We start from the raw sequence: 20,960 nt of genomic DNA on the forward strand, positions 1-20,960 counted from the left end.
GGAGGTGTGCTGGCAGCAGCGATGCCGGCTGGAGGCTGGAGGAGCGCAGGCGCGGTGGCAGTGGTGGAGCTGCGGGACACCCAGCGCGGGGGGGCCGGGGCTCTTTGTAACGCCTTTCCAGCTCAGCCCCTGCGGCAGAACCGACCTCGCTGCCGTCTGGGGAAACTGAGGCACTGGGGGCAGCACCGAGAGGGGCCCGTGGGAGACACCGGTGCCAGCTGGGTTGTGGGAAACAGGAGAAGTGGGAGGATTTGGCACATGGTGGCTGTGCCCGGTGTCTCCCGGTGTGGGGCACGCTGCCCCGATTCCCCCCACGTCACCGGCCCCATGCCCCGGGGAAGGAGGGATCTGTGGGGAATGACCCAGAGCCACCGGGACGGGCGGGAGCCTCGGTCTGCATAAGTTACCACGGGAATCAAGCACTCGAGGTTGGCTTTTCCTCTGGTGTGGGGATCAGGCAGTTCAAGTTTGGGCTGAAAGAGCCAAGAATCTGCAAAATTCAAGAGATGAGAGGTTACAAAGCTGCCGGAGCAGCGGCTCATTAGATGCATCAATTAGCAGCTGTGCTTTAGATGGTGACCAGGGGTGCTCAGCGCTGTGGCTGTTCCCCCCCCCACCCCACTCCTGGAATGGCTGCGTACTCACATGCTACAACACCCGGGAGCTGCTCCACTGCCGCTCCCGTCCGCCCTTGGACCTCATCTCCTGGACAGCGCCTGTCTGCGGGGAGGGGAGACACATTTCACCACCGCAGGGAGGGCAGCCACCACCCAGGACAGCCCAGCACGGGGGAGAAGGCCCCGTCACACCACCCCCAAGGGCCACCACCCCCCGAAGAGCCAGCACGAGGGGGAGAGCCACTGCGCAAGGGTGAGATCGCACCGCCCTGACGCTGAGACCCTCCGCTCAGCCGCGAGCCCCCCGCCCTGCCCCCCACCCCGTCCCTCTCGCCCACGGGGCCGTACCATGGGCAGCCCTTCTCCCGCAGCCATGTCTCCGGAGCCGATGTGCGTCAGGTGCACGAAGTTCATGGGCTCGCCAATCATGGAGCGGTCGATCCGTCTCCTCCTCTTCTTCTGCGTGGGGACAAAGGCCGTCAGCCCCCCCTGCACCCAGGACCCCACAGCACCAACCTTCCCCCCCCAGAGCCACCGTTACTCACGGGCTGTGGCTTCTCCACGACGCAGCAGCCCAGCTTGTGCCAGAAGTCGCTCATATTTGCGGCGCCTTCCAGCCTTCCTCCCGGCGGAGCGGGGGCTGCGCCGCTGCAGAGACCCCTGTGTGCTCTCACTCCATGGGGATGGGCGGGGGGGTGGCACCTGCTCGGTGGGGAAGGCACCTGAGGTGGGGACAGCAACAAGGATTCGTCCCCAAGTCGCACCAGAACTCAACGGGCAGAGGGGCACAGTGAGGTCAGGGTGAGGGGCGCAGCATCAGCCCTGCTCCCCTGAGAGCTGCGGCAGGGAAACTGAGGCACAGCACGTGGGAAGGGGGTGGGGGAAACTGCTGTCCTGACACCCCTAATCCAACCCTCAACCCAACAGACACCCACAGTCTCACGGGGACACCTGCGGGGGGACCTGGACCCCAATCCCCCCAGTGCAGGACATGGGGAGGATGCTGCGGTGGGAGGGGGGGCACGGCAGCGAATCACAGCCCCCCCAGCCAGGAGCTATAAATACGCCTGCTCTTCCGAAAAGGGACCGGAGGTTGAGCTCTTCCGCTTCGTCTCAGAGAGCAAATGGGGCGGAGGAAGAAACAAACGGGAGTGCAACAAACAGCCCCGGGGGGGGGGTGTGTGAAATGGAGGGGCTCAGGGTGGGGGGGCACAGCCCCACTCTGTGGGACAGCCCAGCAGCAGCACGGACTCAGTCCAAAGTCCTCCAGAACACAACCACTGCTTCTTGCCCTTGGGGTGGGGGCAACGCACGCCAGGAGCGCTCTCCCCAAAAAAGCAGATGCTCAAAAGCCAGGTTTTCCCCCCAGAGCCGGATTCCCTGGTTGGGGGGGGGAACCACCCTGAAAATGAGCTCACAGACACTGAGGTCTCTTGGGCCCAACTGTGCAGTGAGCTGTGCCTGGTCTCAGCTTCTGTGGGCAAAGCTTTGGGGTCTACAGGGTGAGGGGAAATGTCGCCAGTGTCGTGGGGGGGAAGGGGAAATGCCACGGGGGCCTTAGGCCAGACCCAGGCCGGCACTCAAAATGACTTCCCGGTTGGGAAAGCACCGCTCAGCCGCTCTGCGTCACCGGGAGGGGGGGAGAGCAGGGCCCTCCCACAGCCTCCAGAACCCCAAAACTCCAACAAAGGGTCTGACCCCTCAGCCCCCCCACGCTCAGAGAGGGCAAGGGACTCAGGTGGGGTGGGGGACACCACATCGGGGCCCAGGACCCTCAGGATGAGGTGGAGACACGGGGACCGCTCCCCGTCTCCAGCATCGGGGTATCCCCCCCCTCTTCCAATAAAGGGGTGCCCGGGGGGTCCCCCCCAGCTCAGAGGGGGCCGTATTGGGGCGGGGTGGAGGGGGGAGGTGGGCAGGACCCCCACCATGAGGCGTAACATGGGGCGCACTCCCGATCTCCAGTGCTTGAGGATCCCCCCCCACCACAAACGCCAACCGGGAGACAAAGGGGCTGTCCCCTCCCCACCTCGAAGGAGCAGTGCGGGGGGGGGAAGGGGAGGGGGACCCTCGCGATGAAGCATTAAAACGAGAGCGATCCCCTCTGCTCGGCCCAGGGCCCAGGGCCGGCGGGCCCGCTCGGCGTGGGGCGGCCCTGTAGCGCCGAGTCGGGGGGGGGGGCGACTACGGAGTACCCTATACCGATTCTACCCCCACCCCCCACCGCCCTCCACCCCGTGGGGAGACGCACCCCGCGCCGCCTTCCGGGGGGGTTTTGTTACGGGGTATTTTTAGGGCCCTTTTCCGCGAGGCCTTCCCCCGCCGCCCGCAGGCCGCAGCCCCGCGCCCCCCCCCCTCGGGCCGCGCTCCCCCCGCCCGCTCCGCCCGGTGCCCCCCACCCGGTGCCCACCTCGCTGCGCTCCGGCGTGGCCCGGCGGCTCCGGGACGCGGCGCTCCCCCTCCTCCCGGCGCGGCGCGGCCCACAGCTCCCACCCCGGACAGCGGGAGCATTGCAGCGGGGAGGGCGGGGGGACGGGGGGGGGGGGAAGGGTAGGGAGGGGGGTCATGGGGTCCCTGGGGGGAGGGATGGGGGATGGAGGGGGTTGGGAGAACGCGGAGATGGGAAAGGAAGGGGGTCTGGGGTGAAGGGTGGGGCTGCTCGGGCTCAGTGAGTGGGGGGGAACAAAGGGGTGCGGGGCTGAGATGGGGTTGGGGGATCCCGGTGGAGGGTTTGGGGGCCCAGCAAAGCTGAGTGTCCCCGCAGGCACTGGGGGCACTGATAGGGCTGGGGGGGTCCTGGGGGGCTGCAAAGGGTTGGGGGGCCCCCGCAGTGAGACCCAGTGAGGCCGGGGGTGTCCCAAGGCTGTGGGGGACGCTGGGTTGAGGGCTGGGCCCGCTGAAGGGGCTTTGGAGGGTCCGGGGGATCCAGCGAAGCTGGGGGGCTCAGCAGAGCTGGGTTGGGGGCTCAAGAAGGGCTGCTAAGGATGGGGGGACCCCGGCGGGATTTGGGGGGCTCAGTGCCACAGCAGAGCCCAGAGCTGAGCTGAGGGCTTGGGGGGGGGGAGCTGGTAAGGAGTGGGGGGGCTCTGAAAGACTCTGGGGGGCTCTGCTAGGGGTCCTGGGTGCCATCGTGGCCGGGGGCTCGGCTCAGGCTGGGAGCAGCCCCCCCCGCCCACCCTGCTGGGCCGCCTGGCTCCCGGTGCACCTCAACGTCTCTTTTTGGACCAAAAAGATAAAGCAGAAATTCGTCACCTGCTCCATGACCGCAGAGCCCTTCTCGGGACGCGGGCACCCCCGAGCCCCCACCCCACGCTTACCCACAGCCCACAGCCCACGGCGGCACCGGGCACCGCGCAGCATCATCCGCACGGGGACGGCCGGGACCGGGGCGCCCACCCCCAAAAACGGCGCTCTGGGCCGCGCCGGTGGACCACCTCCGCTCCGCACCGCCTCCGTCCCTCCCCATCCCTCCATCCCTCCGTCCCCACGCGGGTAGGGGCCGCTGACTCATCTGCCCACGCCCCCCCCGCCCCCCCCACGGCGGGCGCTGCGAGGGGCTGCATTGCAGACCCGGGTGCGCCAACAGACAAAAGCGTCGGCGCAGCGCAGAGGCACAAAGAGGAACAGCGGCCCCGCAGCCACCGCCCCGCGCAGGTACGGCCCGGGGGTGGGGGGCACACGCGGACCCCCGCGAGTTTTGGGGTCACGGCGGTCGCTGTGGGGGCCTTCTCCCGGTTATTTTCACGACGCTCGGGGTCGGAAGGGATCTTAAGGCTTTGGATGGCGCGGGGGGGGGGTGTCTCCTCGCCCCTCGGTCGCCTTTTCCCGATTCGTTTTATCCCCGTCCGCCCGCCCCATGCCCTGGGGACGCGTCCCCGGGAGCGGCAGTGACCCCGTTCCCCCCCCCGGGTCAGGGCCGGGCCCGGAGGAGCGCCTGAGTCCTCCGTTCGGATTCGGGCCGTGAAATGGGGACACGCGGGGGGAGGGATCGGAGATGCGCGCGGAGGGAATTGGGGCAGAAATGGGGCGAGAGCCCTTTGTAGGGAGGGGCTCTTTTGGGACCGCGCTCCCATCGCCGCCCGCAGAGCACACGGCGCCGTCCTTCCCCCCCAGGAGGATTTCCTTTTCCCCACGTACCCCCTATGTTCCCACTCCCCCCTCAACACCCGTTTTCCTTCCCCCTCCTTTGGTCCCACCCTCCCTGCTCCCCAGCTGTGGGGTGGGAGGCACCGTTAGGACCCCTCTGCGTAGGGCTGCCCGCCCTCTCCGTCAGCTCCATTTTGGGACGGGGTCACCCGCCGCTACCCCAGGGTCACCCCTCCCTCCCCCCGCAGCCCCACGATGCTGGACACCATCAGCAGCCAGTACGACTCCTTCATCTACTGGAGGATGCCCATCCCGCGGCTGGAGCTGGCGGAGCTGGAGGGGCTGGGGCTGGGCCAGGGGTCCCTGTACCCGCCCCGCACCAAGCTGCCAGAGGCAGCGCAGGGGCCCGGCCCTGCGGAGGAGGACGGCCTGCTGCCCTTCAGCAGCTTCAACTTCTGGAGGGCTCCCATCGCCAGCATCAGCTCCTTCGACTTCGACCTCATCTGACGCCCTCCTGCCCGCTCCCCCTCGCCAGGCATGCCAGGGTTTGGTTTTGTTGGTTCTGTACGGTGTCAGGTGTTTGGTTTTGCTTTTTTTTTAAGCCCCCGGGCACTGCTAAAGAAGCCCGCTCACCCCGGCCCTGCTGGGGGGGGGGGGGGGGGGGCTCCAGCATTGCCTCACCGCCTTCATTCCTCCCGGGAACGCAGCGGGGCCGTGTCCTCAGGGGATGGCATCCACCCGTGTCCTCCTCAACGCTGTGCTGAAATCAGAGAGAGAAATGAAAGCTCGAATCACTTCGGCTTTTTATGCACTTTGGTTTTGCTGCTTTATGTTTTTTCCCCCCTAAGTTTGTGTTCTGGGAGAGCAAACGCAGCGGTGCCACGGGGCCGTTCAGGGAAGCCATGAAGGTGCGATGCAGGACGGCCCAAGGTGACCGAAAAGCAGAGGGGCAGGTGGCTGGTGGCAGTCAGGGCAGGGAAGGCACCAAAAAGAGGCAGAAGCGGGCAAAATCTGCACTCCCCAAAGAGCACTTCACCTCCAGCAACCACCCAGCAATGGCAGAGGTGGAAACTGCCAACTCCCCCACGCGGAGCTCTTTGGTGGGAACTGCAGGAGTAGGAAACCTTCAGTACAACGATGTGAAAACACACACCTTCCCACGGACACCCCAGCGCAGCCCAAATGGGGGCCAGGAAAAGAGAAACCCTCCACGTGGGGATGCAGCTGAACCACCCGGCTCTCCCACACCGCCATCCCAAGACCAAAGCAGAGAGGAGGAACTGCTGGGATTTCTCTCCCCAGGACGCAGTGCTGTGTAATCAGATGGAGGTGCTGACGCTCCCCACGGAGCTGCCCTGCTCACTGTGCTCCAGAGCATGGGACAGAGAGCACCCATCCGAGCCCATAACCCGCACAGGGCCAGGGCTCCCCAGCCCAGCAGCATCCCAGAACAGGGAGCATCACCTCGGTCCTGACACATCCACAGCACGTCTGTGTGCAGACAGCTCCTGCTGGAGCACCGGCCCAACGCCCAGCTGCATCTTATCCCTGCCTGAAAGGAAGAAAGCCAAGTTAAAGGTCCAGCTATCACCCCGTCTTCCTCCACAAACCGACGTTTCTCGGCCCGTACCTGCTGCATTTGCCCACCACCTGCCCTTGACACCCCCCACAGAAGTCTACTTCAGGTTGGTTTGTTCTTTTCCTCAGTATTTCCAAGCGTCCTGGTTTCTGCCAAAGCCGCAGACAGTTGCTGTACCCGGCAGTCTGTGACCGCTGCTTTCCTGTGCTGCCTTTCACAACCGTTAATAAAGGCTGAATGTCCTCCTGTGCGAGCACTGCGTCACTGTTTGTTCGATCCCTTCCCCATTTGTATGATCCTTTCCCACCCACCAGTGCACTCCACTCTGTAACACCTTCCCCCCAAAGCCAGACATGTTCCCACACCACCTCTAGGGCACAGACACTGCGCTCACTTCAATTATAAGCCATTATTTCAGGTTAAAAACAAGTAAATAGTACCTCGCTTCACCTGGAAGAGCTGAGGGGACTGAGATAGGCACAGAGCAGATGAGGGAGGGAAACAAAGGCACAGCACAGCACCATCCCACACTTCTGACCCCGCTGACAGCTCAGGGCTCACAACCCGCTCCTCACTTAGGGTTTTTTGCATTACTGCCACACTTTGGGTTAAAAGGGATAAATGAGAGCCATAGGACAGCTGCATTAACACTGCACAGCATAGCAATGAGGCAGTCACAGCCCTGGGCACTGCCCCCTGCCCCAAACGAAGCATTTCTTCCCTGTATCTCTCCATTCCCTCTCAGCTCTAACTCCATCACATCACTCACACACTGCCAGCACCGCACTGAGGGCAGCCGCCCCTCAGAGCAGGTTTTATAGTTGGCGCCAAACGCCTCCGCCGGAACTATGTGAGACGCATCGCTCCCTCCGCGTGAGGGAACACTGAGATCCTTCCGCTCGAGAAAAATAGTTCCCGCTTTAGTTGGGCCCTTCAGCGCTTCGCCATCTTCCTCCCGCTCCGTGGGAGGGAAGAAAGAGGAGAAAGGAGGAGGAGGAGCTCCTCAGCCGCCCCTGTGCCCGCTGCAGACTCCTCTCCTTCCCTCCGCCCTCTGCGGACTCTTTGATCACCGCGCGCCATATCCCTCCGCGGCGGCCATTTTGTGTGCGCGCGGCGGAAAGGGGCGGGAAAAGCTGTGAGGGGGAACGGGAGTGGGGTGGGTGGGGACGGCCGAGCGGAGTGTGAGTGGGGCCGGGATCGGGAGGATGGGGACGCGTGGGGTTTGGCCTCGGGGGTCTTTCAGGGGGTCCTCAGTGGGGGTCTGTGGGGTCGCATCCCCGCCAGCGCTGTGGGTAACGCGGGCAGCGCACGTCCCACGGATGGGGGGAAGGGGTCAGCGCGCGGGGCTGAAAGCGGTGGTTTCCCTGGGGGTCCTGCGGCTCTGTGGGGTGGCATAGATCTCCACAGGTCCCCTGGTCCGTTCCCCCTCCCAATGTGGGTTCTGTCTAGTGGGAGCGCGCCCTGTGGGGATTCGCTGATCAGATCTGTCTGAACCATTTCCAGGTGAACACCTCCGCCTGTCCCACCAGGAGGAGCTGCAGGCCGCGACCATTGCTGCAGGGCTGATCACAGTGTGCCTGGAACTGAGGGGCACAGTGCTACCCTGCCCTGCTCTGCTGACCGTGCTCTGAGCAGTGCACCCCGGGGAGCCGCCGTCCCCCTCGGCCTCCAGGGTACACTGCTGCCCCGTGCTCGGCCGTATGGCCTCAGCTCCGCCCCAGCCTGCACTGATGCGTTGATGACAGCGAGCCAAGCATCGTTTGGTTCCCCTCTTCAAGTGCTGCGTGTTCCCGATGCTTGCCTGGTGAGGGGTGGAGGCGAGCTGTGCTGCTCTGCTTACACCAGGGGCTCGAGCTCCCGGTGTCTGCACTCAGTGTTGCAGTGAATTCCTCGTTCAAAAATGGGCCCTCTTGGAGCTTCCCAGCAGTGTCGCGGAGTTGCAGTGGTGCCCTTGGTGTGGTTGCTGTAATGGTTCAACGCTGCTGTGGTTCAGAGTCAATAGAGACACTGTTGTCTGGGGGCTGACTGCAGGAGAGTGGCATTTGGGTTCTGCTCTGTTACTGACCTTGCCGAGTGCCTGCAGTTACAGGGTTTGCTTTTCCCTCTGAGCAGAAGGATCATACCCTCGTGGTTAAATGCAGGGGGAGCGTCCTCGAGGTTTGAAACCCAAACTCACGTTGTGCATTAAATGTGAACGGCCTCACTGTTGTTTCTGTAGGTTCTGCTGTTGAACCTGGGTCCACATGGGCAGGCTGCTGTGTCTGCACGAGGCGCTGTTGGGGTAAGTGGGGCTGTATGGGGCTCTGTGTGCTGCTGCTCAGACAGGTGGGCCGTGGTTGTGCTGTGCTTTTAGGCGGCCTCTGCCTCTCTGGCTCTTCTGATTGCTTTGTGTTCCCTTCCTCGCTCCCACCCGTGACGGCAGCTTGTGGCTGCTCCACGTTCCCATGTATGAAGATGTCTTTAGTGGACCTGGGGAAGCGTCTGCTGGAGGCAGCTCGGAAAGGAGAAGATGACGAAGTGCGGACGCTGATGGCCAGCGGTGCTCCCTTCAGCACGGACTGGGTACGTCACACAGAGGGACGCTGCCTTGGGGAAAGCTCTCACGGGTCCTCAGGAGTTCTGTGTTTAACGGTGCGGTGCTCTCAGCTGGGGAAGTCACCTCGGGTGGGTGCTGTTCTCTTCCTTAAAAACCCAAAACTCTGGGAGCAAAGCAGTCTGTCCTGGGTGGAAAAGAGATTTGGGCTTGGAAGAAGCTGAAGCACATGGCAGAGGTTTAGGAAAGCTCAACGCTGGTGGGGGGAAGCGTTGGGGCGTGCGGCCCCTGCTGGGGGACATCGTTCTGAATCACTGCAGCTCGGGACGTCCCCGCTGCACCTCGCTGCCCAGCACGGCCATTACTCCACGGCGGAGGTGCTGCTCCGCGCCGGCATCAGCAGAGACGCGCGGACCAAAGTGGACCGGACCCCACTGCACTTGGCTGCGGCTGACGGGCACGCTCACGTCGTGGATTTGTTAATTAGGGTGAGTAGAGTCGATTGGGTGTAATTTAAAGCTGGTCTCAACGGGGCACAGCATCCCAGCACAGGTTTCTGGCAGCAGGAAGAGGAGGATTCATCCTGTCGGACACACTGTTAATCGTTTCCCTAACTCCTTGCATGCAGTTCATTCTCCAGATTTCCCTGTGATGCTCAGCCTCTTTCAGAGCATTATCTCTTTGCTGACCGTGTCAGAATTCTGTGTCTTTTGCAGAACATCCAGGGAGGAATGGCTGAGGCTGAGGGTGCTGCTGAGCTCTGAGGGGTTTCTTACTGCTCCCCGATGCTCTGCGCTGCGGGCAGTGTACTGATGGGCCACGTCCCTCTGTTGCAGAACGGGGCAGATGTGAATGCCAAGGACATGCTGAAGATGACTGCTTTACACTGGGCAGCAGAACATAACCACTGGGACGTCGTGGAGCTGCTCGTCAGATACGGAGCTGACGTGTACGCCTTCAGCAAGTTTGATAAATTGCCCTTTGATATTGCCTTGGACAAGAACCATCCGGAGAGCCTGGTGATACTGCAGGTAGGCTGGGGGGAGGAACCTGCTGCAGGGAGAACTGAGCAGACGTTTCTGAGGGAATCTCTTTGGTGCTCTGAGAAGAGCTGAGGCAGTTTCCTGATGTCAGCCCAACATGGCAGCGTGCTGGGCAGTTCTGCAGCATCTTTTGCACTGACGTGCTGCAGAGAGGAGATGATCCCCCCCTGGGGTGAGGGATGCTGAATCCTGCTCACCACAGGAGGGAATCCCACAGCTTGCCTGTCCTCCCCAGGAAGCAATGCAGCAGCAGGTGGATGTGCACCTGGAGGAGGCAGATCCTGCCATCAGCACCATGACCATCACCTTGCCACTTGTCCTTCCAGCTGGGGAAGTTCTCAGCCTTGCCAGTCTCATCTCCACAGCAGAAACCAAAGGTGAGATTTCACGTGGCTGCGTGGGAGAGCCTGGGGAGGAATTCCTGTCCTTGGCTTGGTAGGGCTGCAGGCTGATGGCCACCTGGTGGGGGAGGAGCAGCGAGCCACCAGCACACACACAGCAGATGTTTGTTTGCTGCTGGCCCCAGAGGGTCTCCATTTTTGTCTCTTTCTGCTGTGGAAGGCAGAGGAGTGATTCCCAGCTGATGGCAGTAGGGGTGGATTGGCTGTGCATGGCAGAGCTCTGCTGAGCTCAGCTGTGGGGCCGCTCCAGAGCCCAAGGAAATGGATTTGGATGATTGCAGTAGAAGAATGGCAGTGCCAAGCCGTCGGTGTGGCAGCGCTGCTGGGGGATGTTTGCTTTGTTCTCTGTTGGCTGTAGAGGAGCTGGGTGGATGTTTTCGCGTACACAAATGTTGAGGAAGGAGAAGAGGGAAGGTCCTTCCACAATGAGCGGGGCTGTCCGTGCGCGGCCCTTCGCTCACGAGGCGCAGTGCTCTGCGCGTCCCGGGTCCGGCGGGCGCTGCTGAGCGCTCCTCGTTTCCCACCAGGGGGCACCAGTGGCTGCGCGTCCGTCATCACCGCTCATCACCGCCCTTCTTTAACCCCTTCACAGCTCAGCCGTCCCGCGCGCCTTCTGTTACTGGAAAGGTTTTCACAGGGGAATAAGCGCACTCAGCTGGTGCGAGGAATCCGATTAAGGGCGGCTGGAAGCGGTGACTGAGCCTGCAGTGCTGGCGTGCGCCTGGCCCACGGGCTCTGCGACTCTTCTTTGTAATCAGTCCCTCAGAAACCTTCCTGAAATTGAGATGTGAGAGCAGATGGGCTGCGGGGGTTGAGGCGGGGAGCGTGGGGGACGCCTTCTGTGTGCTTGGGGTGCAGGATCTCCTTTTTTCTGTTGATTTTTTAGTTTGTAGGGAGGTTGTAGGTTGTATGCGTGCTGATAAGGGGATTGTTTGCAGGCTGTAACCTCAATTTCCCGTTCCCATTCTTATGAAGTCTGCCTTTGAATAGGAATCACTGTGGTCAATTGGAGGAAGAAGCATTGTTTTGGGAACTGAGAAGACTTGCTTATCTCGTTCAAATCACTACAGCTTGGCAGCAACCTTGTGCTTTCCCTTACTAAACCCGAGGGGAGAAGGAAAGGCCCTTCGCGCCCGTTGAAGTGCAGTGATGTGTACCTGGGAGGCTTTCCCAAATGAGGAGGAGCTCCAGTGCTGCGCTTTGCTCGTGATAGCAGCAGTGCCTCATATTCCTTAGGATCTACAATTGTGGGAGTTACGTTGTGATGCGACACAGAGTAATTACACGCGTGGGCTGTGTGGGTGTGAGGAGCCCTGGCACTGCTTCACCTCTCCCCCACCTCCCCACACAGGTGTCCTGTGTGAATCTGCCGTGCAGCTCTCCCACACCACGGGCTCTGTGCTGTCCACACTCACAGAGGCATCGGCACCGCCTTCAGGGGCAGTGAGGCCGCAGGCAGGGACAGCTGCTCTGCATCTCCCGGACTCCGGGAGCTCTGTCCTGGGGCAGTGTGACAGTTTCTTGTTCTTTGATGTGCTGCTGTGTGGTTGTGGGGCGTAACGTCTGACCTTTCAGACACTTCCCATTCAGGAGTGAGACAGCTGAAGTTCACATAATCCTTCCCCGTTGGGATTTCTTTCTTTCCCCAGAGCTCAGCATCTTAGAATCTGGAGATGAGTAATTGAGAGTTCTGCAAGTGCCACAGGGCTGATGTTTTCAGCCTTTGTTCTCAGCTGTTTTCCCCTTTGCCCCCAGCACGTGTGTAGCACTGCCGTGTCCCCATTCCCTGCTGTGTGTGCTGGGAGCGCGGTGTGGGCTGCGCAGCCCTGGGGGGATTGGTGAGAGCTGTGCCCAGCGCATCCCACCAAGAGCAGTGCCCGTCTGCTCATAACCTCCACGTGTGTGGTTCATTGCTTTTAGAGCTGGGGAAGGGTCATCCCAGGAAGATCTGCCTTCCAGCTGCTTCCAGCTGCAGGCGTCTCAGTTAATCTGCTGGAATGCTAATGCTTTGATCTTGCTAATCTGCAGGAAAACCAAGCTTTTTGCTCTGTAACGTTTCACCAGCATCTAGTGTGCCGTGCTGCTTCTCCCCGCTCGCACCGAGGCTTGCTGTGTTTCCAGGCTCGTGCTGTGTACCTGAGCTGTGCTGCCAGGCTTCGCTTTCAATTCAAGGAAGAGAGGCGGAAATGATGCCTTTTTTTTTCTGCTTTCCTTTTGGCTCTTACCTCATTTCCCAAGGCGACGCAGAGGAACGGGTGGAAGCGAACCCAGTGGATCCTGTCGTACAGCAAGCGCTCAGCGGCGAAGGGCAGCACGTCATTGCCATCCTGACCAACGCCATCCCCCTGGGCATCCTGGAGCCAGCCAGCCTCTGCCAGTTCTGCCTGGCCACGGTGCAGGATGGGCAGCCAGGTAGGAGTGACCACGAGCCAGCAGCGTGCCCTGGTGGCCCAAAGGCCGATGGTTCCCTGGGCTGCACTGCCCGGAGCGTGGCCACCAGGACAGGGCAGAGCTCTCCTGCCCTGAGCTTGGATTTCCTCAGGGTGTGTCCCTCCTCTCCTGAGGTTCCTTCAGAGTGCCCCAGGGTACGTGGTGATGTGGAGCAGAAAGGAGAGGATTAGGGAATGAGCTGTCCCCCAGAGTGTGCACAGTTATGCTGCAGATGGGTTTTGTGGCTGCTGTCTGCTTGCAGGCCTCCGGAGTGGAAAGCAATTCCCTAAAGCTGTTAATTGCTCAGAATTGCTTGCCAGATTACTATCAACAATCCCTGGTTTGTAACCTGTTCTGAGCTGAGGGCAGACAAAGGGAGAGCTGTGGGGCAGTGCTGCCCTCCGTGCTCTCCTGATTGGGTGGGTTCTTGCTGCTGGCCTCCCAAGGAGAACCACGTTCACAGGTTGAAAACACACGTGTTCTCAGGAGCGTTTGCAGCTGCTGTGTGTGCCCAGAGCTGGTCCTGAGCTTGGCCCTGGGGCTGTCTGCACAGGGGATGTTTGAGAACAGCTTTCTGTTCCTCCTGCTGGAAGCCCTCAGCTGCATCACTGAGCCCAACTCAGCAGACAGTGGTGTGAGGGCACACGCCACGAAATGTCACCTCTTTGTTTTCCAGTTATAACTGTACCTGCTGGTCAGGCTGCAGAGGAGACTGTGACTGGGGGCGGGGGTGATGCAGGAGGAGAAAAGCCACCAGCCAAGAGGCTGAAAGTGGAACAAAACGGGAACGACGTGGAGGAAAGCAAGGTGGGTACTCCTGGTGCCTTTGTGCCGCTGTCTGCCCAGAGCTCTCTGCAGTGCTGGAGCTGCTGGGCTCCTGGTGTGCCAGAGGCATCGCAGAGCACAGTGGGGGCATCACTGTAGTGAGCCCTGCGCAGCAGTTCCCTGCTGCACCCCACGACGACCCCTGCGCAGTGGTTTTGTTCGTGCCATAGCAGCGCTCAGTGCTGTTGGGCAGGCACAGCAGTGGTGTGGGGTGAGGCTGGCTGGGCGTCCCCACGGCCCTGTGTCCATCACAGCGCTGGTGACTGCTGTCACCTCTGCTCCCTGGCACAGTCCGGCCGCTGCAGCTCTCAGCTGTGTTTTCTGCAGGACAGTGTTGAAGGAGAAGCGCTGCAGCAGCGGCCTGGTGTGGCACAGGGGCAGCCGGACATCATCCCTGCGGTGCACACGGCTGTGGTGAGCTCAGAGGACACCGAGGGAGCCGTGCTGGGGATGGAATGGGCGGTTGACAGCGCTGTGGGGACCGTCACCTCCTAACAGTGACAGCGGGTGTTGGGCTGAGCTCGTGCCAGAGCAGCTGTGGTCAGTGTGGGCTGAGCCCGGGGATGTGGGGGTTGGACCGGAACCGGTGCTCCGTGGACAGCTCTGTGCTGCAGCGCGGCGCCCTTGGTGCGTGCAGAGCCAGAGCTGGGCCGGCTCTGCAGACACAGCTGTCACTTTTGTACCAAGCAGTCCTTTTTTAAAGATGCCGAAACCTTTTCTAACCACAGCTGATCTCGTTGCTGAAATATGTGGGTTTTTTTTTTTTTACTCTTTGCAGTCTGTTCGTGGGTTGGTTTGGTCCTTTGGTCCCAGTTCTGTAACTGTAGGTGGTGGTGGTGGTGATCCTCCACTCGAGGCAGAGTTTGGGGGCTGACTGTTGTCCCCAGGTGGGTAACATACAGTTCGGGGGTTCGTTAGGGCTGAATTAATGAACCCTGTGCTGGCTGCCATGCACAGCCACCCCCCGAGCTGTGGGGTGAGGGGCTGTGTCCCTCTCCCCCCCACCCAGCCCCCCAGTGCTTCCTGCAAATCGCATTACTGCTTTAATCTGCCCTTACAGGACCTGTGTTGCTCTGTGCCAGGCACGGGGCCCAGACCCCCCCCCTCCCCCCCAGTGCAAGGGATGGGGGTCATGCCCCCCCACCCTGTGTCTGTGTGCTGTTTTGTACCCACCTCCCTCACCCCCCCAGCACAGGGAGCAGCTCTCCCTCCTGCCCCAACTTCTGTGCCCCCACATCCCTCCATCCTCAAACCCCAACAGGGCCACGGGGGCAGCAAACTGTACTGATTGTCTCTTTAATTGCCCTACGTGGTTTTAATTGCCCTACACAGTAGGATGAGCCCAGCTCTGGGGCGCAGCCCCTGCCCTGTGCCCCCATCCTGCCCCCCAGGGGTCCCACTGCCCCCATAGTGCTGAATAAATTAGAAGGGGGGGGGGAAGGAAGATGGGGATGTGTGGTGCTTTGTCACCCTTGGGGTGTGAGGGACCCCGTCAGTGGGGGGGGGGGGGGATGTGGGGGTACAGCTTGGGAGGGCTGTCGGGCTGCTTGTCACTTGGGGGGCTCTGGGGGGGGCATGGTGCCTCTTGTCACCCTGCAGCACAGAGGGGCCTGCAAGGGTTCAGGGCACTGGGGGGGGTTTGGGTGGCAGCGGGGGCTTCATGGAGAATGAGCGCTGCAGGGGAATGGCACGGGGACCCCATGGCGGTGGCCCCCCCGGTGTCCCCAGTGAGTGCATGCGGGTGAGGGCGCGTGCTGCTCCGGGCGGCCTCGCTGCCCCCCCCAGGGAGTGTCTCTGTGCCAGCGGTCGGCGGGGCGGGGGGGGGCTGTCAGGGGGCACATCGAGGCGCCGGAGGGTTCCATCCCATGGGGGCAGTGGGGCTGAACCTGGTTGCACTCGGTTGGCCGTAGGACCGGGGGGGGGCAGTGGCCACCCCACAGCCCCCGAGCCCTCCAGGGTAGCTCTGAGTGGGGGTCCTGGGCCGGGGGGCTGCGGGGTGCTGAGCCCATGGGATATTCTGGTGGGGGGCTCTGGGCTGGGCTCCGGGCTGGGGGGCTCGGGGTGTGGGTCCCATGCCCCACTGTGGGGTGGCAGAGGAGGGTAGAGACGCGGGGCAGGAGGGGGGCGTGGGCTGGGGGGCTCAGGGGCACCTTTGGGTGCTGCAGGGCGGCGGGTACAGGCGGCCCCCAGTCCTGCCACCAGTGCTCCCAGTACGAAGGCGCCCAGCACGCAGCCCACCAGCACTGGTACCGGCACCGCTGCCACCGGCACTGCTCCTCGGACCCCTGCGGACAGCACCCAAAGGTGGCACCTGCGTCCCTCCTGCCCCCACCTCCCCCATCCCAGCCCGTGGTCCGTGGGGTCCTTCTCCCATGCTTTGGGTCCCTTTCCCACCCCGCAGTCCTCTTCTGGTCCCTGTGTCCCATTTTCCCCCCCCTCCCCAGACTTAGGGTCCCACCCAGGGCTGTCCCAGTTGGGGGTCACAGTGGTATCACTCACCATGGGCCATGTCCCCGTTGTCCCCATTGTCCCCATCCCCTGCAGATGCTGCACCTGGGAGAGCAGAGTGGGGTCGGGTCTGGGGCCACTCCTATCTCCCCACATCCTCTCGTGCCACACGTTTGCCCCAAACGTCCCCTTGGTGTCACCTGTGGTGTCCAATGTCCCCAACTTCCCCCAGTATTCCCCACCCCCCACTGTCCTCATGTTTCCCCACATCTCCCCATGACCCCGCCTGCCCCCCTTGATGTCATCTTCACCCCCCATGGGTGTCCCCACTGCCCCTCACCTGGGCAGGTCCCTGTCAGCCCGCTGGACCCTTCCACGTCCTGCTCGAAGCCGTCCCTGGGGAACACAGTGGGGGCACAGTGGGGACACACGGGTCCTCCCCCCCCTCAGGCAGGGGACACCCAGGAATTGGGGTCAGCTCTGCTCCAGTGCAGCCCCACAATGCAGAGGGGGGGAAGGGACACACTCACGGGAGGTCCTCAGAGAAGGGGACGCAGCCCCCAGGGGGCAGCCAGACACAGTAGGGATCCCGCGCCGCCAGGCAGCTCCTGTGTGGGGTCAGCGCTCAGCATGGGGTGGTGGGGGTGCCCCCCGTGTCCCCCCTGCCCCCGTGTCCCCGTACCGGCGGCACTGCCCGTGCTGGGCGCAGCGGCTCAGGGGCAGTCGCACGATGCACCCCGAGAAGGCGACGAAGAGCTCTCGGCCTTCGGGGTGCAGCTCCAAGCCCAGCACCCGGCTGGCACCGCGTGGACCCCGGCACCTGCGGACCCCACAGCCCTGTAAGCACCCAGCAGCGCCCCCGGGGCCCCACAGCACCCACACGGCCCCTCGTGGTACCTGCCAATGCCCCACTGCACCCCTAACCCTAAAACACTGACCGGACCTCGCTGCACCTAAATGACCCCACAGGTGACCATCAGTGCCCCATAACCCCCATTGGCCCCACGTGGCCCCACCGATGCCCCATCGCGCTCCCCATAGCACCCATAATTCCCCCCCCAGTGCCCCACCTGACCCCACAGCACCCACCTCCCGGCCTCATACAGCCTGATCTCCTCCAGCAGCACCGCCCCAGTGCCGCCGTCGTCCCCAGGTCCCGCGCTGTCCCCGTGGGGCCGCGCAGCCGTCAGCACCTTCAGCACCCGCCCGTCCTCCGAGCCCACGAACAGCACCGTGTGGTTCCCGCGCGGCCCCGCGCCCGCGTCCACCGCCAGCTGGGTCAGCCTGCGTGCACCGCGACGCTCCGCATCCCTCGCACGGCGCCCCGTGCCGCCCCGCTCACGCGACCCCGGCCCCGCTGTCCCCGTCACCTGGTGCCCGTTTGGGTGAAGAGGGGCCGTCCCCCGGCGGGTGCCACCGCCCCGTGCAGCAGTGGGTGCTCTTTGGCGAAGGACAGCGTCTCATCGGGAATGTCCCCAGAGGTGACGATGGCAGCGGCCGAACCCATCCCCGCGCAGCACCCGGGTCTGGGGATGTGGGGATGTGGGGGCAGGGGGGCGTGGCTATGGGGTCGCAGGGATGCGGGACACAGGGACGTGGCTGTGGGGACACGGGGACGGAGCACCTGGGCCGGGGCACGCGCCCCTCGGGCACTGGGGGCCATGGGGCCGCGGCACCGCGGGGGTCGGCAAAGGGTCCCTCGAAGGCGCGTTCCACATCCGCCAGGTAGAAGGCGCAGACGGCCGAACCCGGGATGCTGCGGGGGGACACCCGGTGACCCCGACCCCCCCACACAGCCCTCACCCCCACAGTCCCATCACCGATGTCCCCTCGGGTCCCTATTTCCCCATCTGCCCGTCCCCATAGTCGCTGTGTCCCCGTGTTCCCGTGTCCCGTATCTCCAGCCGCGTTCCCGTGGTCCCGTCCCCGTACCTGTTGCGCTGTGTCCCGAACACCGCCAGCACCGCGGGCCGTCCGTGCAGAGTGTGGGGCGCGGTGACGGCCTCGAGGACATCGAAGTGGAAGGGGACGTCCCCCGGCACCGCGCACTGCAGCCGCTTCTTTAGGAACGACGTCCAACGCCGCTCCAGGACCCGCGCGGACCCACCCGCGTCATTGCGGCACACGCGGCCCACGCGCGACACCGGCACCTGCGGCGGGAACAGCGCCCCCAGCGGCGCGGGTGGGAACCGCACGCGTTGGGGTGAACAGCGCCCCCAGCGGCGGGGGTGAGAACAGCGGCGCAGGGGTTGGGGTCACGGGGCCGGGGTCGAACTTGGGGGTATCGGATTCGGGCTCGGGGTCACGGTTGGATTTAGGGTCGCCCCACCTTCCCCGGCAGCCCCAGCTCCGCCGCCATCTCCCGGAAGAAGAAGTAGACGTGCGCTCCGTGGGGCATCGCGCGGATGAAGTGCGGCTCTGTGGGCAGCGCGCGGCCATCAGCGCCACCGCGCCCCCACAGCCCCGGAGCCCCCCGCGACCCCACGCACCCCGCAGCCAACGCGAGCTGTACTTGATGCTGCGCAGCGCCGGGCCCCGCACGCTGCGGTAGATGACGGCGTCGCTCGCCTGGAAGTCGGCCACGGTGGCGGAGTACAGACTGTCATCTGTGGGGACGGTGAGTCCGGCGCTGCCGCACCTGCCCCACGGCCCCGTAGCCCCACAGCCACGGCCCCACGGTGTCACCCACCCGCGAAGGTAGCGGCGATGCTCTGCCGTGCGTCGAAGGGGCAGCGCGCCTGTCCGGGCAGCTCCTCACCCTCCTGCTGTAGGGACAGCGCCTGCGGGACCCCAGAGCACCCCCTGAGGTCACAGCGCCCTGTGGGGGTCCCACAGTGGAGACCCTCGGTTTCCCATAGGGTTCCCATAGTGTTCCGTGTGGTCCCGCAGGGATCCATCCCATAGAGCCCCAGTGGAGGTCCCATAGTGCGCAGTGGGGGTCCTACAGAGTACAGTGGGGCCCCATTCTGCCCCACGGATCCCCCCCTCACCTGGTAGGTGCGGCACACGGGGTTGAAGGCGTTGGTCCCACAGACAAAGAGGGTCCGGGCGTCGCGGGGCAGCAGCACACGGATGTGGTTGTGGCAGCCGTCCTGCGGGGCGGCCCCATCACCCCAATATCACCGAATATTACCCCATCACCACCCCAAAATCGCCCCAATATTACCGCATCACCACCCCAATGTCACCCCATCACCCCACAGCCCCGTAACCCTATAACCCAAAGCCCCATGCACCCCCCACCCTCACACCCCACACGTACTTCCCCCACCCCCACTCCACACCCCCATCACCCCACACTCCCCCCAACCCCCACATCCCCTATACAGCCCCCAGCCCGCCCCACACCCCCACCCCACACCTGCACCTCTCCCCGCACAGCGCAGCCGGCTCTGTCCCGCGGTTCCCAGGTGACGCTCTGGGGAGGGGGGGGAACACAGCGATGACACCGGGACCCCGCTGCCCCTCCCCACTCTGCCCCACTCCCCCCCCGCCCCACTCCCCGCATTACCCGATGTGGGTACAGCGCCCGCGGGTCCCCCCCCAGAGCGAAGGCGTAGAGGTGGTCCCTGTGGGGCACAGCGCGGGCGTGTGCGGCGGTGCACGAGCACACATGAGCGTGCAACGGGGCCGCGGAAGTTTGCACGCGCGTTGCACACTCACCGCGCGGCCACGAGCAGCGTCCCGTTGTGCAGCAGCATCCGCTGGAAGCCGATGCCGACGGCGGCGCTGACGTTGTCCCCGCGGAGACCCCCGAAGCGCGGACACGCGGCGGTGGCTGCGGGGGGGGGGGGTACACGCGGTGACCCCGCGTCCCCACGTTCCCCCCGCGCTCCCCCCGCGTTCCCCCCCCGCTCACCTGACAGCCCCACGGTGCTGCGCGGCTCCAGGTCCCGCGGGAAGGACAGTGCCACCGCGGCGCGGACCACGAGGAGGAGGGGGGGGAGGAGGGGGGGGTCGGGGATGGGGGCGACGGCGCGGGGCGGCATCGCCGGGGGCGGCCCCAGGGGTGACACCGCTCCGCGCTGTGCGGGGACAACGGCAGCGGCGACAATGAGCACCCGCCCCCCCGCAGCCCCGCGGACCCCGTAACCCCATGGGAATCCATAGGACCCCATAAGGACCTCATAGGACCCCGTGGGACCCCATAACCCCACAGGACCCCACAGGACCCACCGTCCCGCTCCGCTCCGCGCCGCTCCCCGGGCGCTCCCGCAGCGGCTCCGCCCCGGAACGGGGCCGTGATCGGACGGGACCCGAGTGGGACGGGGGGGGGGAGGGGAGGGGTTGGGGACGGGAGGGGTCGGGGACACGCGCGGCCGCCCCACGCGCGGAGGGGACACGGTGATTTCGGGGCGATTTGGGTCGAGGACTTTTTTTTTAGAGGGGGGGTCTCAGTGTCACAGCGCTCTGCGCGCCCCCCGCCCCCCCCCGCCCCGCGGCGCTATAATTAGCGCTAATCGCCGTAATGAGCTGAGCCCCGCGATCCCGCGTGTGCGCGCACGTGGGCTCCTCCCGCAGCTCCGCAGCGCCCACGTGGGGACGCGGCCATAGGGCCCCCGCGCCCCACTGATGTCCCCACAGTGTCCATTGGTGTCCCCACGGTGTCCCATAGCTGTCCGTGGATGTCCCCATGTCCCCACACCCCCATGACCTTTCTCCTCTGTCTGTCCCCCCACGCGTGTCCCTGTGGGGTCCATACCCTCTGCCCCCGGTGCCACCCAGGGGGACACAGAACACTGTGGGGTCCCCCCCCCGCGACGTGGGCACACAGCGACCTCTGGTGGCCCCGCGTCCCCACGGCCGTGACGGTGTCTGCGTGGGGTGACGCTGCAGCGCGGGTGACAGTGCTCCCTTTTATTTCCACGGTGCCGAGTGGGAAAACCACGGGTGACCGACCCCGACCCCACCCCGGGGGGGGGGCAGGAGCCGGCCCTGAGAACCTGGGGGGCTCCCACCCCCCCAAAAACCCAAAGGACAAAGCCATACAAATAAATA

At 64.2% G+C, this 20,960-nt stretch overlaps 6 protein-coding genes across 6 annotated transcripts in view; 4 read left to right on the plus strand and 2 right to left on the minus strand.

Annotated features, from left to right (window-relative positions):
* SSR2 (signal sequence receptor subunit 2) overlaps nt 1-20,960 on the plus strand; it is an 89,719-nt gene that overhangs the window by 57,416 nt on the left and 11,343 nt on the right. The window lies entirely within an intron of this gene.
* Nucleotides 1-20,960, plus strand: part of SETDB1 (SET domain bifurcated histone lysine methyltransferase 1) — a 54,587-nt gene that overhangs the window by 26,828 nt on the left and 6,799 nt on the right. The gene's annotated exons all lie outside the window — the stretch shown is intronic.
* Nucleotides 105-3,116, minus strand: CDC42SE1 (CDC42 small effector 1). The gene is made up of 5 exons (XM_065751524.1): nt 3,028-3,116; nt 1,163-1,319; nt 966-1,076; nt 646-720; nt 105-490 (listed from the first exon to the last, which is right to left on the minus strand). The coding sequence occupies exons 2-4, from the start codon at nt 1,214-1,216 to the stop codon at nt 649-651; spliced, it is 237 nt and encodes a 78-aa protein (XP_065607596.1). The 5' UTR covers nt 1,217-1,319; nt 3,028-3,116; the 3' UTR covers nt 105-490; nt 646-648.
* MLLT11 (MLLT11 transcription factor 7 cofactor) lies at nt 4,203-5,322 on the plus strand. The gene is made up of 2 exons (XM_065751553.1): nt 4,203-4,271; nt 4,952-5,322. Exon 2 carries the CDS (start codon nt 4,959-4,961, stop codon nt 5,208-5,210), a length of 252 nt encoding a protein of 83 aa, XP_065607625.1. The 5' UTR covers nt 4,203-4,271; nt 4,952-4,958; the 3' UTR covers nt 5,211-5,322.
* On the plus strand, nt 7,975-14,009 carry GABPB2 (GA binding protein transcription factor subunit beta 2). Its single transcript, XM_065751526.1, has 8 exons — nt 7,975-8,563; nt 8,705-8,844; nt 9,136-9,303; nt 9,652-9,846; nt 10,094-10,235; nt 12,381-12,671; nt 13,351-13,496; nt 13,842-14,009. The coding sequence occupies exons 2-8, from the start codon at nt 8,731-8,733 to the stop codon at nt 14,007-14,009; spliced, it is 1,224 nt and encodes a 407-aa protein (XP_065607598.1). The 5' UTR covers nt 7,975-8,563; nt 8,705-8,730.
* SEMA6C (semaphorin 6C) lies at nt 14,785-20,024 on the minus strand. The gene is made up of 17 exons (XM_065751522.1): nt 19,822-20,024; nt 19,626-19,740; nt 19,474-19,531; nt 19,324-19,380; nt 18,953-19,054; nt 18,652-18,742; nt 18,452-18,568; nt 18,292-18,380; nt 17,895-18,112; nt 17,587-17,718; nt 17,333-17,488; nt 17,052-17,246; nt 16,645-16,782; nt 16,493-16,570; nt 16,303-16,358; nt 16,014-16,067; nt 14,785-15,799 (listed from the first exon to the last, which is right to left on the minus strand). The coding sequence occupies exons 1-17, from the start codon at nt 19,949-19,951 to the stop codon at nt 15,135-15,137; spliced, it is 2,451 nt and encodes an 816-aa protein (XP_065607594.1). The 5' UTR covers nt 19,952-20,024; the 3' UTR covers nt 14,785-15,134.

The sequence above is a fragment of the Cyrtonyx montezumae genome, unplaced genomic scaffold (genome assembly GCF_038088225.1).
Source record: "Cyrtonyx montezumae isolate F1298 unplaced genomic scaffold, pur_monq_1.0 scaffold_75, whole genome shotgun sequence".
NCBI classification, from domain to species: Eukaryota; Metazoa; Chordata; class Aves; order Galliformes; family Odontophoridae; genus Cyrtonyx; species Cyrtonyx montezumae.

Excerpts from the sequence above, each read along its gene's own strand:
- SEMA6C (XM_065751522.1), bottom strand. The coding sequence starts at position 19,951 with ATGCCGCCCCGCGCCGTCGCCCCCATCCCCGACCCCCCCCTCCTCCCC. Across the intron at positions 19,532-19,625 it reads ACGCTGCTCGTGGCCGCGCG|GGACCACCTCTACGCCTTCG; the intron begins GTGAGTGTGCAA and ends TGTGCCCCACAG. Across the intron at positions 16,359-16,492 it reads CCCTTCTCTGAGGACCTCCC|GGACGGCTTCGAGCAGGACG; the intron begins GTGAGTGTGTCC and ends TGTGTTCCCCAG.
- GABPB2 (XM_065751526.1), top strand. The coding sequence starts at position 8,731 with ATGAAGATGTCTTTAGTGGACCTGGGGAAGCGTCTGCTGGAGGCAGCT. Across the intron at positions 8,845-9,135 it reads CTCCCTTCAGCACGGACTGG|CTCGGGACGTCCCCGCTGCA; the intron begins GTACGTCACACA and ends GAATCACTGCAG. Across the intron at positions 9,304-9,651 it reads TCGTGGATTTGTTAATTAGG|AACGGGGCAGATGTGAATGC; the intron begins GTGAGTAGAGTC and ends CCTCTGTTGCAG.
- MLLT11 (XM_065751553.1), top strand. The coding sequence starts at position 4,959 with ATGCTGGACACCATCAGCAGCCAGTACGACTCCTTCATCTACTGGAGG.
- CDC42SE1 (XM_065751524.1), bottom strand. The coding sequence starts at position 1,216 with ATGAGCGACTTCTGGCACAAGCTGGGCTGCTGCGTCGTGGAGAAGCCA. Across the intron at positions 1,077-1,162 it reads TCGTGGAGAAGCCACAGCCC|AAGAAGAGGAGGAGACGGAT; the intron begins GTGAGTAACGGT and ends GTCCCCACGCAG. Across the intron at positions 721-965 it reads CGGGAGAAGGGCTGCCCATG|ACAGGCGCTGTCCAGGAGAT; the intron begins GTACGGCCCCGT and ends CCCTCCCCGCAG.